The sequence below is a fragment of the Chanodichthys erythropterus genome, chromosome 2, assembly GCF_024489055.1.
Source record: "Chanodichthys erythropterus isolate Z2021 chromosome 2, ASM2448905v1, whole genome shotgun sequence".
Lineage (NCBI taxonomy): Eukaryota > Metazoa > Chordata > Actinopteri > Cypriniformes > Xenocyprididae > Chanodichthys > Chanodichthys erythropterus.
In genome coordinates this window covers 17,928,062-17,947,481 of record NC_090222.1, presented here as the reverse complement: position 1 = coordinate 17,947,481, position 19,420 = coordinate 17,928,062, and the positions used below count along the sequence as shown (strand labels likewise).

At 34.7% G+C, this 19,420-nt stretch overlaps 2 protein-coding genes across 2 annotated transcripts; one reads left to right on the top strand and one right to left on the bottom strand.

Moving 5' to 3' along the window:
* The first annotated feature begins 1,854 nt into the window (after window positions 1–1,854).
* aicda (activation-induced cytidine deaminase) lies at window positions 1,855–3,721 on the top strand. The gene is made up of 5 exons (XM_067393376.1): window positions 1,855–1,874; window positions 2,563–2,728; window positions 2,831–3,110; window positions 3,214–3,329; window positions 3,619–3,721. The coding sequence occupies exons 1-5, from the start codon at window positions 1,855–1,857 to the stop codon at window positions 3,667–3,669; spliced, it is 633 nt and encodes a 210-aa protein (XP_067249477.1). The 3' UTR covers window positions 3,670–3,721.
* Window positions 3,722–9,298: 5,577 nt separating this feature from the next.
* mfap5 (microfibril associated protein 5) lies at window positions 9,299–16,203 on the bottom strand. The gene is made up of 7 exons (XM_067393375.1): window positions 16,127–16,203; window positions 13,464–13,548; window positions 13,314–13,343; window positions 10,255–10,293; window positions 10,086–10,173; window positions 9,904–9,977; window positions 9,299–9,767 (listed from the first exon to the last, which is right to left on the bottom strand). The coding sequence occupies exons 2-7, from the start codon at window positions 13,507–13,509 to the stop codon at window positions 9,664–9,666; spliced, it is 381 nt and encodes a 126-aa protein (XP_067249476.1). The 5' UTR covers window positions 13,510–13,548; window positions 16,127–16,203; the 3' UTR covers window positions 9,299–9,663.
* Window positions 16,204–19,420: the final 3,217 nt, after the last annotated feature.

Sequence of the window (19,420 nt, the reverse complement as noted above, 5' to 3'; positions counted from 1 at the left end):
ATGTTCAAATTCAGACATACACTTACACACACTTGAGAGGGAGCTCATTGGGGAGCGGTGATTTCCCTGGCCGCAGAGTGCATGAGAGGGTGAAGCAGAGTGACTGGAGACAGACAAACACACAGGATGCCAACTTTAAAGTCACCAAGAAAGAGTCTAAGACGGAAACAAACGAATAAGTACGCAGTAGATGTATTAACCAGGCAGATTCACCAGGCCCGCTCGCTACCTGTGCGCTGTTGTGCATGCTTGTGTGTTAAGGTTAAGTGGCTTTTTGGAAAAACCCTCTGGGAAGGTCTCTCCAGGGGTTGTGGTGACCTCCTGTTGTAAAACAAGCTTTTTTCCCCCTTTTAATTCCCTGTGGGAAAAACTAAACAAGTGGAAAGGGTGCGGATGGAGAAAATCTGAGCAAGAGAGAGAAGGTATATGGGAGTGTTTGGGTTGTCTTTCAGAACTGTGTGGGAAAAATGAAGCGGAGGGTTCCCTAACTGGGTGCAAGAGATCTGGAAATTTCCAACTTTGGTTATGCTGTTGGCAGCAATTTCTGACGCACATTCTGGAGCAAAAAGGTTAGGAAACACGTCAAACGTGCAAGAGACAAATATGCGGTTAAGACAAGGTCAAGTGCTATTGTAGAAACTTGGGAAAGAAATAAAGAGTTTCAAAAAAAGAGAATAAATGCACGCATTTTCACAATTTAACAGAGCTCTTTAAAGGGTTAGTTCACCCAAAAATGAAAATTCTGTCATTATTTACTCACTCCTCATGTCGTTCCACACCCGTAAGACCTTCGTTCATCTTCAGAACACAAATTAAGATATTTTTGATAAAATCTCATGGCTCAGTGAGGCCTTCATTGCCAGCAAGATCATTTCCTTTTTCAATGCCAAGAAAGGTACTAAAGACAAATTTAAAACTGTTCATGTGTCTACAGTGTTTCCACCTTAATATTATAAAGCGACAAAAATACTTTTTTGTGCGCCAAAAAACAACAAAATAACGACTTTATTCAACTATAACTTTTAATACACTGCTTCATGAAGCTTCGAAGCTTTACGAATCTTTTGTTTCGAATCAGTGGATCAGAGCGCCAAAGTCATGTGATTTCAGTAAACGAGGCTTCGTTATGTCGTATGTGTTTCGAAATTTTAACAGTTCATGTGACTTTGGCAGTTTGGCACGCTCCGAACCACTGATTCGAAACAAAAGATTCGTAAAGCTTCATGAAGCAGTGTTTTGAAATCGTTAGATCACTAGATATTGTTGAATAAAGTCACTATTTAGTTTTTTTTGGCGCACAAAAGGTATTCTCATTGCTTTATAAATCGTAAAGTTGAACCACTGTGGTCACATGAAGTGTTTTAAATATGTCTTTAGTAGCTTTCTGGACACTGAAAAAGGAAATTATCTTGCTGTCAATGGAGGCCACACTGAGCCATCGGATTTTATCAAAAAGATCTTAATTTGTGTTCCAAAGACGAACGAAGGTCTTGCGGGTGTGGAACGACATAAGGGTGAGTAATTAATGACTCAATTTTCATTTTTGGGTGAACTAACCCTTTAACGCCTGTTTGATTTTCTGATTTACACTGTCTTTTGTCTGTACAACTAATACTGTAACTCTTTTACATATCTCTTTAAACATCACATGCACGGATTATTGAGCCGTATCACTGTTTAAATCCACCTCACCCCCCTTCAAACAGGTTTGAAAACCATTTTCACCCAATCAGGGACCCTCTTTCTTAGAGCTATATGGGTATGTCATAGGTTTTCTATACCTCCCTCTTCCTCAGTGCATTTTTAAACTCTCACTGACGTGCCTAAATGAGTTAGCAAGTTTCGACTTTCGGAATGATCAGCAAGCTGGACAGGTAAGTGAAAACAAAACAAGTGATAGTGAGAGACAGGTTTTTTTTTTTTTTTTTTTAGTCTATATGCTGTATGCAGATAAAGCCAACTATGTACCCATCTTTATAAGAACTTATTAATAAAGTAATAAATCAATGCATTCAGTTCATGAACTTTAATGACATGCAAAGGCATTGACCTGTTTTCAGACTTTCTCCAGTTTCAGAAAGTGTAAATTGAAACTGGTAGTTATTAGAGTGAATGTCTGTGAATGACTGTGGCAATGATTAGAAGCATGAGTCTATTTTTAAATACACATGGTTAAGAACCAAGTCTAAACTCAACCGACTGCAGGTGTCCCAGACATGGTGAACAATGTGATCATTACAAGAATCTGAAGGGAGTTTCTGATTTATTCGATTTTTATATGATGCAACAGTTCCTTTCGTCATTATATTTTGATTATATTTTATATTTGTATAATGTGAATGGAACAATATTGCAGTTATTATTAATAAAAATACTATTTTAAACAGTATCAAAAAATCCTTGCACTTTGCAAGACATTTATTTGAGAATCAGAAGACTTGTTTACATGGAATGTATCTTGAATTATGTTTAACCCGTGATTTTTGCTGTGTGTACTCCATTATCTATTTTTAATGATAAATGTGATTAAAATGAATAACAGAGTGTCATATTTTGCTGTAGTGTGCTCATGACCCAGAGGAAATTTATCTTCCATTATAAGAATGTGCGCTGGGCCCGAGGGAGACACGAGACGTACCTTTGTTTTGTAGTAAAGAGACGCACTGGCCCAGACTCCCTCTCGTTTGACTTCGGACACCTGCGCAATCGCACCGGCTGCCATGTAGAAGTGAGGGGAAGATGAACTGATAATGTGAAAAGATATTATCATAAAGCCATTATATTATAGAGATAATAACTTTCCTCTTACTCATTCTTTCTCCATCTCAAGCTGCTCTTTCTGCGTCACTTGGGTGCGTTGTGTCCGGGCCTGTGTGGCTCCAGTGTGGACGGAGCGAGAATGTGTTATTCAGTGACCTGGTTCTGCTCCTGGTCGCCCTGCTCTAAATGCGCTCAACAACTTGCCCACTTCCTGTCGCAGACGCCCAACCTGCGTCTGAGAATCTTTGTGTCACGCCTTTACTTCTGTGATGAAGAGGACAGCAAGGAGAGGGAAGGACTGCGACACTTGAAGAGGGCAGGAGTGCAGATCTCTGTGATGACTTATAAAGGTAAACGGGAGAGGGAACAAAGGGGGTGTGGTTAATATTTGTGATGTAACGTGGCAAATTATATGCCACACTTGACATTTATTAGAATCTGTTCTGTTTTTAGACTATTTCTACTGCTGGCAAACATTTGTTGCACGGAGGGAGAGGAGATTTAAAGCCTGGGATGGCCTTCAGCAAAACTCTGTCCGACTCGTACGAAAACTCAATCGGATCCTGCAGGTTAAAAGTTTACAATCATTTTAATACGACATTACAAGAATATAATAATGAATAGCCTACTAACAAAATTCAATCATATCACTCAAACTAATATAAGATCACACTGATGTGGACATTTGAGTAATGTTTTAACAACAATAGGAATGACAAATTGCTATTTTCTTTATTTAACAGTAGCCTGTGGTATTGATCCATATATATAAATATATATAGATGTAAACATTGGATGAGGTCAGAGGTCATAGGATATTTGTCAGTGCTAACTGACTTGCCTTCTTTTTCACTGTAGCCCTGCGAGACTGAGGATCTGAGGGATGTGTTTGCTTTACTCGGGCTATGATTGCAAATATGAGATTCACAAATCAATGAACACTGAGATATGAACTGACTGGGATGAAGAGAAATGGTGCTGTATTACCTGAGACTTGAATCCTTTGACTTGAATTTGACTTAATACTGATCTTGTACTGTATGTATAGCATTAATGTGTTTTTTTGGATGTCAAAATAAAAGCTGTTATTTGGCATTACCATTTTATCTGTGATGTAGCAACCAGTATTATTCTTAGTATTAACTGTCTGTCGAATACATAAACTTCAACATTCAAAACTGGGGTCAGTAATATTTTTTGCTTTTGAAATACATTAATACTATTATTCAGCAAGGATGCATTAAATTTAATAAAGATCAAAAATCCTGGAGAAATATATCATGGTTTCCACAAAAATATTAAGAAGAAACATTGATAAGAATCAATATAAAAATGCTTCTTGATCAGCAAATCAGAATGATTTCTGAAGGATCATGTGACACTGAAGGCTGGAGTAATGCTGAAAATTCAGCTTTTACATCACACGAATAAATTAAACTTAAAATATATTAAAATAGAAAACAGTTATGAGCAATAGAGAGCATAAAAAAACATTTAAAAATACAGTAGTGTGTAATTGACAGAGACTGATTCTGACCTTGGTACAGCAGGCAGTTTAAGTACACTGAAAAAACTGTGGTTCCAGTGTGAGTAATTTAACTCGAAAGAAATGTAGGCTATATACTTGATCTGACTCAATAAATTTACGTCTGTCTTGTTATTAGTCTAATGTAAATTAGTGGAGAATGGAGGTGAGATGTTTTTGATGTAAAGTGAGAAGTTTGTTGATGTAATATAAACTATTTGCTTCAATCCAAACGACAATTTTGCGTTCAGTGCAAGCCACGTGACCACTGACGTAATCAAGGCTTGGTTTGAGAATCTTGTTTTGGCAAAGACCGCAGCTGACGCAATTCCGTAAAATCAGTATTTCTACTAATTATTTTATTGCTACTACATATAGCGTATGCATATATATATATATATATATATATATACGGGGCTGTTGAATGCTAGTTCTAAGGTGTGCAATTATTTTCAGGGAAACGCACGGCTAAAGTAGTTCCAGCAGGTCTTGACCGCATTGCAGTTCCATATCACTTCACTAAAAGTTTTCAGTTATTTCAATAGGTCCTTCAGCCTATAACCGCAAAAGAAACAAAACCCACAATGACACCAACCAAGCAAATAAATATAGTAAACTATAGGATGAAAAAGACAAATTATTGTCATGGTTTTTGACACAAAATACGTTTTATTGTGTCCTGAAAGGGCATACTTTCTCATGCTCTCTCTCTTTCAAATGTACATGGACACACACTCGCACACACAGAAACGTTTTGTCAGCGCTGCTCTGACAAATTAATCAGTAAAACAGTTTAGCAACTTAAAAGATACATGACTCACCAGCAAGGTAATAACTGTGTGGTTCTTGAGGTAGATAAACTTATAGTTTCACTATTAGTAGAGACACTGCTGCCGTTAGAGACGCAAAGACTCAGGTAGGCTAATTCACATGCTTATTCTCTCTCTCTCTCAACTGCTCTGTCTCAATGGTATTAATAATAATAATAATATTAATAATAATAATAATATAATAAAGTAATAATAAAGTAATATAATAAAAATAATAAAGTTTTATTTATATAGCGCCTTTCCAGAGCTCATGGACAGGGAAGTAGGCTAAACACAGAAAAATAGAGTCTAGTACAAAATTACAAAACAGGACTTAAAGGGATAGTTCACCCAAAAATGAAAATTTGATATTTATCTGCTTACCCCCAGAGCATCCAAGATGTAGGTGTCTTTGTTTCTTCAGTAGAACACAAATTATGATTTTTAACTCCAACCGTTGCCGTCTGTCAGTCAAATAATGCGAGTGGATGGGAACTTCTACAATAACAGTAAATAAAACTTGCTTAGACAAGTCCAAATTAAACCCTGCGGCTCCTGACGACACATTGATGTCCTAAGACACGAAACGATCGGTTTGTGTGAGAAACTGAACAGTATTTATATATATTTTTACCTCTAATACACCACTATGTCCAACGGCATTCATCACTCGATTTGTTTGGTCTGATCGCGCTCTGACAATGACAGTGATGTCTCGCTCTCATTGAAGTATATGCGCGAGACATCACTGCCGGTGTCAGAGCGCGATCAGACCAAACAAATAGTGGTGTATTAGAGGTAAAAAAATATATAAATACTGTTCGGTTTCTCACACAAACTGATCGTGTCGTGTCTTAGAACATCAATGTGTCGTCACGAGTTGCAGGGTTTAATTTGGACTTGTCTAAGCAAGTTTTATTTACTGTTATTGCAGAAGTTCCCATCCACTCGCATTATTTGACTGACAGACGGCAACGGTTGGAGTTAAAAATCATAATTTGTGTTCTACTGAAGAAACAAAGTCACCTACATCTTGGATGCTCTGGGGGTAAGCAGATAAATATAAAATTTTCATTTTTGGGTGAACTATCTCTTTAAGAGACATAACATAACATTCAGAGAAATATTAGGAATAATGCAGAGCAATCAATTAATCAAATCAAATTTTTTTTTTATTATTATTATGCTATTAAGGCTCTAGTTACTATGACATTTTGGAATTAGCAACGGAGGCTTGGGATTCGATGCATAAGAAATCAGTCCCACCCCATATACAGTACAGTCCAAAAGTTTGGAACCACTAAGATTTTTAATGTTTTTAAAAGAAGTTTCGTCTGCTCACCAAGGCTACATTTATTTAATTAAAAATACAGTAAAAAACAGTAATATTGTGAAATATTACAATTTAAAATAAATGTGTACTATTTAAATATATTTGACAAAGTAATTTATTCCTGTGATGCCAAGCTGAATTTTCAGCATCGTTACTCCAGTCTTCAGTGTCACATGATCCTTCAGAAATCATTCTAATATGCTGATTTGCTGCTCAATAAACATTTATGATTATTTTCAATGTTGAAAACAGTTGTGTACTTTTTTTTTCAGGATTATTTGATGAATAGAAAGTTCAAAAGAACAGCATTTATCTGAAATACAAAGCTTCTGTAGCATTATACACTACCGTTCAAAAGTTTGGGGTCAGTAAGAATTTTTATTTTTATTTTTTTGAAAAGAAATTAAAGAAATGAATACTTTTATTCAGCAAGGATGCATTAAATCAATCAAAAGTGGCAGTAAAGACATTTATAATGTTACAAAAGATTAGATTTCAGATAAACACTGTTCTTTTGAACTTTCTATTCATCAAATAATCCTGAAAAAAAATATTGTACACAAATATTTTGTACAATTGTACACATTAAATGTTTCTTGAGCAGCAGATCAGCATATTAGAAGGATTTCTGAAAGTCATGTGACACTGAAGACTGCAGTAACGATACTGAAAATTCAGCTTTGCCATCACAGGAATAAATTACTTTGTGAAATATATTCAAATAGAAAACAGTTATTTTAAATTGTAATAATATTTCACAATATTACTGTTTTTACTGTATTTTTAATTAAATAAATGTAGCCTTGGTGAGCAGGCAACTTCTTTTAAAAACATTAAAAATCTTAGTGGTTCCAAACTTTTGGACTGTACTGTATATATTATAGAATCATAACATTGCATGAATATGGTAGGCCTACTGTTTAGTTTTACACCATGTGTAACAGGGGGTCACTGCTCCACCCACCAAGAGGTCTTGGCCTAACATCCTAATTTGACCAAATTAGGTAATCTCAGTAGTGATGAAATTCTTATATACAGCAGTTGTTTACACAGCATATACATCGTGTGTATTGTTGAGACTGGTTCTGTGAGGGGGACTCTTGAAATTCAACATTTTTATGCAGCTCTGCCCACACTTTCTCCAATTTGTTTACATTTCTAGATTCTGGACAGTGAATGGACAGTGATGCTTTCTTGTTGCTTTCTTAAAACGTCCTTGCTGCTTGCTTGAAACATCAAAGATAAAGGAATTCATAATGTAGACAAAAAAATAAATAAAAAAAAATAAATAACAATGTAGATCATCTCTCAGTTTTCTTGAAGAATTACGGAATTAGAATATTAGATCTTTAGATAAGTGGTTAATTTTTTAATTTAGTAATTTAAACACTCTCAGTTATAATAGGCTTTATGAAGGTTTTAAAATAAGCAACGTTGTCATAATTACAGCAGAAATGTCTTAGCTGAATAACTGTGTTGGAAAAAAGAGGGCTTTGAGTCAAAAGAAAAACACTCTGATAACTTATATGACTGATGGGAATTCTAGTTAAAATCTAAAAGATAAAGGTAACCACACACTTCTCCCTTCATCGAGTAGTTTTTAGAACACTGTATTTCAGAAAGGCAAATGTCTGCATGGTCACTCGTTTAGTTTTTATTTCAGGGACTTATATAGTAAATGTTCCCTCACTGATATGTAGCGATCCCTGTTTCCCTTGTGTCCAGTAGAGGGATCTGTTTCGCATTTATGTTGTTGTCGAATCCATAAGTGATTCAATTGCATTGTGATCTGAGTCTGGATCAGAAGAGATGTAGAATTCTCCAACCCGATTTACTAGCGTTTTTTGAATCACAATGTCTCATGAATAATGTACAAAACTACCCAAACACTGTAAAGTTACAAATCACATTTCTACAGCACTTCCAGTAATACTGATGAAGAAGAAAAGAGGAAGACGCAAGTAACAAAGTTATTTCTGTCTTCCATCTGTATCAGTAAACATATTGTCGACATGTCTCAAAAATGTGTTATTCATGACCACAATGAGATCAGTAAACAATCTCCGGCACCAGTCACAGGCCATAAATCAAATCATTACATCATTTCTATTATTTATCTCCACTTATCAAAACAAAGAATTACTCAGAGAAGACACTTGTATCACAGATGTTTTGTTTCCCGGACAGGTTTTGTGTTCATAGCAAGTTGCTTTCTGCAGTCTTTTTATCATGTCTGTCGCCCCCTACTGTTTGATCTGTCTATAACATTCCATGACGCTACATGCAAATTGGCCTCGTTTTTTAATGGAATACGTAATTTAAACGTAAACACGGAAGCGCTGAACTGCGTTCACTGTGTCAACTGTACGAGTCTGACAGGGTAGAGAAAAATTTGTGGATTAAAGTCGTTATTTTTTATTTTATTTTTTATTTTTTTGCGCACAAAAAGTATTCTCGTTGCTTACCACTGTCACGTTGACTATTTTAACAATGTCTTTAGTACTTTCCTGGACCTTGAATGTGGTAATCGCAATGTTTTCTATTGGGGATTAAAAAAAAAATCTCCTCTTAGATTTCATCAAATATCTTAACTTGTGTTCTGAAGATGAACGAAGGTCTTACGGGTTTGGAAGGAGATGAGGGTAAGTAATTAATGACAGAAAATAAATTTTTGAACTAACCCTTTGAAGATTAATTATGCTTTACTGCATATTAATCTTTTCTGGTAGTTTTCAGTAATAACAGATTATATATTATGCATAATAATTACATCCTGACATAAAAAAACATGATAGTCCGAAACAAATGAGTATGATCAGAGTAAAACATTAATTCTGAAACATATAAATGAAACATAAACATTTTATTTGCTATTGTGGATGTTGTCTTTTACTTACAGTGGTTGGTGTGGACATATACAGTATACTAGAAGAATATAAAGCACATATAGTGGTTATACAGTGGGCTGCTTTAACATTCAGCACCAAAGCTGTGCATTGTCATGCCCTTTGTGATCCTATTAAAATACAGTCTTAAAACAAAAACACCCAGACATTCAACCAAGCTTATTTCAGTTCCAAGCACAAGCATTTAAATGATAAAAAAAGTGATGTAAAGTGATAATGAACAGTAATGATTGTGACCGCTTCGGTTTGTTTTTAGGAACGCAACAGGTTTAAAGTTGTTGGAACCAGAACTCTCTTCTTTTTCTCGCTGTCTTTGTCATCCATTTGACTTTAGGCCTTGTTTGCCCAGGTTTTTGGGTTGCTACGGCGACAGCGTTTCCTAGTTGTCCTCTTTTGGCGTTTTGGCCACCCAGATTTCTCTCTACAGAGTTCAGCTGAAGAGAGAGAGAGAGAGAGAGAGAGAGAGAGGAAATAATATGCTATATGATAACAATATAAATAATTAAAAAATCACAAATTGACATGAGTGGGAAGTTTTGTAGTTTGTTACTGAGGTACTGAGTGACTTACCCAGCAGGATTTCGTCTTGCTGGCACACGGTCCTCACGCAGATCTCCTTGTTTATCACATAGACTCTTGGAAGGCTGGAGGAAACAGATGTCACCATATCAAATACAAATCTCATTTTGTACGTTCAGCAGAGGAGAATGTCAACAGGAAAGAGAAAGCAGATTAAAGATGTGTGTAGCCACCTGTAGAGACAGAGCGAATGGATACATCTCTTTATCGGCCGATGAACAGAGTACATCCTGGTGCAGGGGTATGTTTCCTCTCTGCAGTCTGTGGGACAGAAACAAGACTGTTATTGTCTTTGTGTTGATACACACGGTGTACTCGAATATACTGTATATACAAACTCACCTGGTGGCTGCAAAGCAGTGACATCAGTGTCCTGTATTTCTGGCAAGAAAAACACAGCAAACTAAAAACATGTACTGGAGATGGTGCTTTTAACTCCATATTTCTCAGGCTAGGTTTATTTTTTAAAAGGCGGTGTGTATACACACATACTTTAAAGTCTTGGCTATATATAAAAAAAGCTAAAGGACATTTCTACCGTTATTTCCCAGGAAAAAGATACAGTTCATTTAACAGGCTTTTGGGAGGTTGTCATAACAAGGATTTTGAGGCTGTATGAGAAGAATACCTTTTTGGAAATATTAATTATAATAGATATAATTAATACAATATGACAAGAGAGACATTTTCTACAACATTAGTTTTCATTCTTTTTTAATTTACTGAAAATAGGAGTGGCATTACAAATGAATTTAATGATATATGTAACCTCTTAGCTGTCGCTAATGGGATGTTTGCCATTATATACTTAAAATAATATCTTAGTCTAAACCTAAAATAATATTAATAATCTATTTAACGTTTGAAAGCTTACAAATTGTAGTTTTCATATTTCTGATTTTTAAGACAAATGACAGAGGAACAGTAATTTATTAGTTTGCAACAACAATATTTTCTGACTTATAAGGCATGTTTTTGTTAAAGGCTGAATTCAGACCAAATACTAACATTCTGCCTATACTACTTCTGAATATGATGTCAGTTTCATAAATTGTATGAACATTATGGAAATAAATGGTTCAGATCACTCAAACCATAGGCTATAAGGAAATGGAAGAGTACTTATATGGAGACCAATGGAGCCTGGATGGCATCTAATGGAAAAGTTTGGTACTGCGCCCAAACAAAATCTTACTGAAAGCTCAATTTTTGAGATATCAACCTAAAATTTGAAACACAACATGATTAGATTTAAAATTTTGGCTTTGATTTTCTTGCAGTTTTGTGAAGAGTGAAACAATTTTTTAAACTATATATTTTATATAAATGATAAGAAATTATATTTTTACATTGTACATTTTCCTAAACTAAAACATCAATAACTTTTTTTTTTTAAATTTCACTTTCATATTTTTTCTTTCACTTCTAAAATAATCTGCCAAGTGTCCTCTTTATCATGAGACCAAACAAAAATACTTGGGGTCTGTTCCTAAAAAATGGGAGTGACAGACGGTTACATAATTATATTAAAATTATAAATTATATTTATAATAATAATAATAATAAGTAGGCTAAGAGACAATGCTTCGCGTCGGTGTCCTGATCACACTGTCAGGGTTTATTCTGAGATTACCGTCTGGATGTACATTTTCCTGCTTATTACACATAAGTAAATAATTAAGCACGAAATATTGATCTGTGTCGAAATATTTTATTAGCTCTTTAAATGCAAAGCTTCCGCGGAGAGAGCAGTTGCTAGTGCGGCAAGTGCAAACTATACTGACATTTTAATGGATTTGTTACAGTCACATCACTTATTAAACGACATTTCGCCACATAAATAATTTTGGGGATAAGAGATATTGATCTGAGATTAAACTGTTTTAAAACTGTACTTGTTTGTAATGTTATTATCCAACAATATACAAAACAATAGTCGCAAAATGGCAGCAGCCGCGTTTGTATGAAACGAGAGAGCAAGTCCACGATACCAGATTAAATAATTACATAACTGTACACAAAATTTTGATTTGACTGAGTTTTAATATTTTATTAGCTCACCAAACACAAAACTTAGATGAAGAAAAACCATTCCTAGCCGTATTGCGCTGCTGACTTCAGTTACCCGGAAGAGCCTGTGTTATCTGTTTTTAGCGGTTGTTATCGGGGAATAACATACCACTGGATGGCGCAATTCAATCAGAATCAATTATTCCACAGAGCCGTGTGATAATAATATTTAACTAAAATTATTACATAAAATATATAAATTATTAAATTAATGTATAATACATTTAAATGACATTTAAGGGTTAGTTCACCCAAAAATGAAAATTCTGTCATTTATTACTCACCCTCATGCCGTTCCACACCCTTAAGACCTTCGTTAATCTTCGGAACACAAATTAAGATATTTTTGATGAAATCCGATGGCTCCGTGAGGCCTCCATAGGGAGCAATGACACTTCCTCTCTCAAGATCCATAAAGGTACTAAAAACATATTTAAATCAGTTCATGTTCGTTCAGTGGCTCAATATTAATATTATAAAGCGACGAGAATATTTTTCGAGTGCCAAAAAAACAAAATAACGACTTACTTAGTGATGGCGGATTTCAAAACACTGCTTCATGAAGCATCGGAGCATAATAAATCAGTGTATCGAATCATGATTCAGATCGCGTTTCAAACTGCCAACGGCTGAAATCATGTGACTTTGGCGCTCCGAGCAGCAGATTCGACACACAGATTCACTGTGCTCCGATGCTTCCTGAAGCAGTGTTTTGAAATCGGTCAACACTAAATAATTTGTTATTTAGTTTTTGGTGCTCCAAAAAAAATTTCTCGTCGCTTTATAATATTAATATTGAACCACTGTACTCACATGAACTGATTTAAATATGTTTTTAGTACCTTTATGGATCTTGAGAGAGGAAATGTCATTGCTCCCTATGGAGGCCTCACGGAGCCATCGGATTTCAACTAAAATATCTTAATTTGTGTTCTGAAGATTAACGAAGGTCTTACAGGTGTGGAACGGCATGAGGGGGAATAATAAATGACAGAATTTTCATTTTTGGGTGAACTAACCCTTTAAAACACTAATTATTTATGAAACAGCAAAATAAGATCATTTAATTAACTGCATTATTTAGAAAATGACAATAGATAAAACACACAACAACTTACCCCCTACATTTATGAAAATATCTATATAATGTATAAGTGTTTGAAACTAATATAGCCAAACCACTCCTAAAAAAGCAAGTGTTTGTGTAATTGGAGTTTTGACTCCTTTATAGCTATTGAGATATAATCATTGTGACAACTAGGCCTGGTCTGCACACACAAGTGTTCACACAATCATTTTAACAATATAGGTACAGTGTTATAGTGAATTACCAGTTTGTTGTGCCCGGACAGTAACAAGTACTGTGAGAGAAGGAAAAAAAAAAAAGCAGAAAAGTTTTGTTGGCTGGGCATTCAAAAGGAATCATTCATTCATATTAATTAAATGAATTGGCTTCGGTTTGGTTGTTTTGATGAACTTACCAAAGAAACAACAGCATAGCAGCACAGAGACTGGATAGCTGCCCATCTTTCAGGGTCTTTACGGGGTCCGATCACAGCTCAGGGGCTGGAGATAGAGAGAGAGAGAGAGAGAGAGAGAGAGCAAGAACGGTTATGAGCATGTTCATCATAACAACCATGAAATAGCTTTCCGTGTATTCGAACAATAATAATAATAAAGTAATCAAAAAAATAAAAGAAATAAAGATTATAATGTTTTTGCTGAGATATTAGGAATAGTAAGAATTAATACATTACTGTTCAAACGTACAAGATTTTTTTTTTTTTTTAAAGAAGTGTCCTATGCTCACCAAGACTGCATTTATTTGATTAAAAAAATACAGTAAAAACTCTAATGGAGCCTGGATGGCATCTAATGGAAAAGTTTGGTACTGCGCCCAAACAAAATCTTACTGAAAGCTCAGTTTTTGAGATATCAACCTAAAATTTGAAACACAACTTGATTAGATTTTACATTTTGGCTTTGATTTTCTTGCAGTTTTGTGAAGAGTGAAACAGTTTTGTAAACTATATATTTTATATAAATGATAAGAAATCATATTTTTACATTTTACATTTTCCTAAACTAAAACATCAATAACTTTTTTTTTTAAATTTCACTTTCATATTTTTTCTTTCACTTCTAAAATAATCTGCCAAGTGTCCTCTTTAACAAAAATAGTTGGGGTCTGTTCCCAAAAAATGGGAGTGACAGACGGTTACATAACTATATTAAAATTATAAATTATATTTATAATAATAATAATAAGTAAGAGATAATGCTTCACATTGGGGTCCTGATCACCCTGTTGGGGTTTATTCTATAAGTAAATAATTAAGCACGAAATATTGATCTGAGTCGAAATATTTTATTAGCTCTTTAAACACAAAGCTTCCGCGGAGATAGCAGTTGCTAGTGCGGCAAGTTCAAACTAAACTGACATTTTAATGGATTTGGTACAGTCACATCACTTATTAAATACAGTAAAAACTCTAATATTGTGAAATATTATTACAATTTAAAATAACTCCTTTCAATTTTAATATGTTTTAAAATGAAACTTATTCCTGTGAGGGGAAAGCTGAATTTACTCCATCATTACTCCAGTCTTCAGTGTCACATGATCCTTCAGAAATCATTCTAATGATGCTGATTTGCTGCTTAAGAAACATTTCTTATTATTATCAGTGTTGGACGTTTTTGTGGACATTTGTGATACATTATTTTTTTTTCATGATTTTTTGATGAATAAAAAGTCAAAAGAAAAGCATTTATTGTTTATATCTTTTCAACAATATCTAGTGACAGTTGATTTCAAAACACTGCTTCATGAAGCTTCAAAGATTTACAAATCTTTTGTTTCGAATCAGTGGTTCGATCGTGTTTATGCAATCAGAACCACTGATTTGAAACAAAAGATTCGTAAAGCTTTGAAGCAGTGTTTTGAAATTGACCATCACTAGATATAGTTGAAAAGTTGTTATTTTGTTTTTTTTTTGGCACACAAAAATGATTCTTGTCGCTTTATTATTTTAAGGTAGAACCACTGTAGTCACATGAACTGTTTTAAATATGTCTTTAGTAGCTTTCTGGATCTTGAGAGGTTCAGTGACATTGCTGGCAATAGAGGCCTCACTGAGCCATCGGATTTCATCAAAAATATCTTAAATTGTGTTCCGAAGATGAACGAAGGTCTTACGTGTGTGGAACGACATGATGGTGAGTAATAAATTATATAACTATAATTCTTTGGTGAACTAACCCTTTAATTGTGGAAAGCAAATGCAGTTTTGATTTGAGAAACATTTCAATTGTCAGCCCAGTCGCTATGTATCCATTTGCCGGCAGGACAGATTTTCTCCTTAGCAGGCCCTGTTGTTAACACTTTGAGAGTCGCCACTTCCAAAATGTATCCATTTATAGACATCCTCGAAAGACTTGGACAAAACGAACGAATTCTAAAGAATTCTGTATGAGAAGACAGATGTGCAGATGGCTGAAACCTAGATTTCCATTTGCCTCATGCAGATTCTCATTTATTGATGTCACAGAACATACGTTCTCTGTTCTCAATCGCTCATTAAAGATATCAGTTACAGCTGTTCCATCCGTCCAGCTTTGTCTGCTTCCTTCTCTCTCCGCAAGTCTTTTCCTCTAAGCCTGTATTTCTCGGTGTCCAAGACATGAGCTCACACTAAAGAATGTGCATTCCCACCCCTCCCTGTGGACTCAACAAACTCACACACATATACACACTCAGATGCATAAAATCACACACACTCATACACAAACACATATATACCCTTATGCATTCCCTCAAACCATAGTTTAGCCTGAGGGATCCATTACATATTCATAAACTGACAACTCAACTGTAGAGTGCATGCATGCATCAACACACAGTATACCCTCACATTCTGCATTCTGTTTCATTTAAAGTGTGTATTTCTAATAGCGCTGCATGTTTTTTTCAAGAGTAATGCACATTTTTACATATTCATCTCATTACGATTCTTCACTACTCACATTCTGAATGCTTCTCGTCTGTTTTATGTGCATGTTTAAAGCAAAGACCAGATGATGTGTTATATGATGATGGTAATGATGTAATATTCTCAAAAGAATTAGTTTTTAGGATACTTACAAATTTCCAATCCTCTGTTGCTCCTTGTGTTTTTCAGAATCCTTTGGCTTTTACTTTTCTCCTCCCTTTCTCTTCCCTCCCCTCAACATCCCTCCGCCTGTCTCTCTCTCTCTATTGCTCATTCGCTCTTCCATTTTTATCCAATTTTTGGAGTTATGTGCATGTATAGTCCTTATTATGTATATTTTTGCCACAGATTTTACATATTTATTTTTATTACAGGAGAGGACACAACTGACAATGTCATGGGGGCTTGACCTTATCATTTAGTTTTAGCGCAGTCCTGACAGAACCAGAATATGTATAAATTAGAGATATATAAAAGCAATGTTGTTTTGTGAGAAAATCCTAGTAAAAGAAATATGCCTACAATATTCATTTGTAATTCACGGTGAACCTGATAACCAAGCCTACATGTTCCTGGATCAACATCTTTGTTCATCCTGTAGCAGCATTCCAATCAACCAATTAGATTTGAGGGACAAGTCAACAGTTTATGCCATGTTTAGGCTTACGACCACAGGGTTAGGTGCTTCCACATCAGTGTTATTCACCTATCATTTCCCTTTGATTTTAGGAATAACTAATGGTTAGGGCTAGGTTTAGGGGTAGGGATAGGGTTGGGACTAAATTTTCACAGGAATGTTGTTCCAGGATTAACAAAATACGCTGACCCAGGAACTTTTTACTTGGCAATATCACAGAGACTGTGCGACCATATAATCTATGTACCAACAGGGGTCAGCACAGAGCAGTAATTGCTGTTTTGAACCGTTCTGAACAGGTCTGACAGCCAACGATCACCTTGCTTTTTCAGTGTATGAAAAAGAGCAGATTTGACATTTTCACAATAACTGTTTTCCATAGGGAATAAAAAATACATAAAAATAATAATTATTATAATTATAACATGTTTTAAAACTATTTTAATGATTATAACTAATATTACGTTGTTTTTTTTTCAATTGCTAACATACTTTTGTCCAATCTGTAGTCACATTTTTAAAACTCTAGACACATTTAGCAGAATATCCGTCTGTTGTGACCATACCATTACAGTTTTTTACAGACGCTAGGACACATTTCTCAATACTTAGGTCACTTTTGCAAAACTCTTCACACAGTGAGCACAACAGAAGTCTATGTGGGCTAAAGTGAGGATCAATTATCATTGCTTTGGCACAAAATGCATTCAATGACTACATCTCTCAAATTTCATGAATTCTTTTCTCTCTCAGACACAACAACTGCCAAAACTCTTTGTACGTACAGGCCAATTTGCACATGCTTACATACTGTTTTCAAAACTGTTAAACTTATGTTCAAAACAATAACATAATACAAAACTGAATAAGACAGAAATTTGCTACATTTCTACAGTAATATAGTTATGAAATATATTCTGAATCTAAAAAAATCAAATACTATCAAAACAATTAGCTGAAACTGAACACCTACACAAGCATTAGTCTTTCAATTTCATTACCATCAATTCAAAAGGGGAAACTTAGGGATAATTTTGTTCTGTAATGTAAACATGGACCATGTAACATAAAGTGCGGTGAATTATAAGCAGTAGAGAGTGTCATTCTTGTTTTGTTAAGAAATTTTAAAAATGAAAACATTGTATATTGCTAACTGATGTTAGTGTTTTTAGGTCAGTGTTTTATGACTGACAAAGTGTGTTTGCTTGGTGAAAACCTTTGCTAGTGTTCTGGAAGAATGAGTTGATTTGAAACATGTATGAAGTGTTTTGGTAGATTTAGTGCATTCTGAATGTGAAATTAACTGCTGTGCCAAGATGAAAGTTGGTTAGGAGAACTGTGTGAAGAGTTTTGAAGAAGTGACCTAAGTATTGAGAAATGTGTCCTAGCGATTGTAAAAAACTGTAACACAATTCATGTCATTTTCACATAAAATGCAGTCAATTAACACATTTCTTAAATGCTTAAATGTTCTTTTCATATAAGCTTACCCCATACCAAAATCATGGATCTTTCTCATCTTATTTGCAAATGCTTAAACACAGCAAGTCAGAAATGAAGACCTAATGTTCAAATCTTTAAATATAGTATAAAACCTGTACTTTTGCAACAACAGCAGCTCAAAAGTATTGAAAAAATATATAAGACAAATACTGAAACAACTGATAAGCATTTTTAATTAGCAGATCACTGAAATATTGAGAAATAGCAGATTCTCAGTTGGAGGCATAGTCAGGTGTTGAATTTATTTCCATTACATGGACACACAGTAAAATAGGACTCTTTGGATCGGATTTGTTCAGTGTGGATGAAGAGCAACACAGAGGAGCAGAAAGAAAATAATATCTGGGTGAGGGAGAGGATTAGATTAAGGAGGAGAGGAGAAGTTGGATCAGGTCAAGGGAGAAGAAGAGGTATGGAAGAGGAGGAAGAATGTGTGCTGGATTGTGCATCTCTATGGTTTTCCCCCTTACACATGTGGAACCTATGGAAGCTTATTTCTGCCATGAATAGAAAATAAAAAAGGTAATTATATCTTTTTATCTCACAATTCTGACTTTTTAAACTCAATTCCTATAGTTTATATATCACAATTCTGAGGGGAAAAAGTCAGAATTGTGAGATGTAAACTCACAATTGCAAAATAAAAAATAAATAAATAAATAAATAGAATTGTGAGATAAAAAGTCACAATTACCTTTTATACTTTTTTATTCTGTGGTGAAAAAAAAAGCTTCAACACCAACCAAAGGCCATGTATTATGGATTTGTTGTTGATCAATGGCAGCAATTTCATGTTTTTATTTTGGTAAAAGCTTCATGTAAAGCTTTCACTACAGCGATTCCACTACCACTGTTCCATATATGCAGAATATGTGGTCTGCGTAGGGCACCAACTACAGTTTTTTTCAATTGCTAACAAGCGTTTACCAATACTTAAAGTACTTTTTCTAAACTCTTAACACAGCAACGCACCTATCACACAATTAGCCAAATAGTTAATTTTCTGCTCAGAATCATATTTTGTTAAATAAACACAAACTCTACATTTCAAAATGCTAAAAACCTTTTTCTACACATACTAACTCTATCAAAACACAGCAAACCTGATTCAAAATCGAGTCGTTCTGTCAAACACTAGCACTAGTTTTCTATCCAACATGAACATACTGTCAATCAAAGTGCAATGACTGTCAAAATACTAACAGCTGATGGCATTATGAAAACTGCATTACTGTCATGTTTCAGTTCTACCTGCAGAAAATATGAAATTCATAGTTTTTAAAATTCAGTTTCCTTTTACTTCAGT

What these genes read in the sequence shown, in the direction of transcription:
- mfap5 (XM_067393375.1), bottom strand. Translation starts at nt 13,509, where the DNA reads ATGGGCAGCTATCCAGTCTCTGTGCTGCTATGCTGTTGTTTCTTTG. An exon ending in GCTATGCTGTTGTTTCTTTG is followed by an intron (nt 13,344 to 13,463) that starts GTAAGTTCATCA and finishes CTTCTCTCACAG; the next exon opens with TACTTGTTACTGTCCGGGCA. An exon ending in GCAAGACGAAATCCTGCTGG is followed by an intron (nt 9,768 to 9,903) that starts GTAAGTCACTCA and finishes CTCTCTCTTCAG; the next exon opens with CTGAACTCTGTAGAGAGAAA.
- aicda (XM_067393376.1), top strand. Translation starts at nt 1,855, where the DNA reads ATGATCAGCAAGCTGGACAG. An exon ending in GCACCGGCTGCCATGTAGAA is followed by an intron (nt 2,729 to 2,830) that starts GTGAGGGGAAGA and finishes CTCCATCTCAAG; the next exon opens with CTGCTCTTTCTGCGTCACTT. An exon ending in CTCTGTGATGACTTATAAAG is followed by an intron (nt 3,111 to 3,213) that starts GTAAACGGGAGA and finishes TTCTGTTTTTAG; the next exon opens with ACTATTTCTACTGCTGGCAA.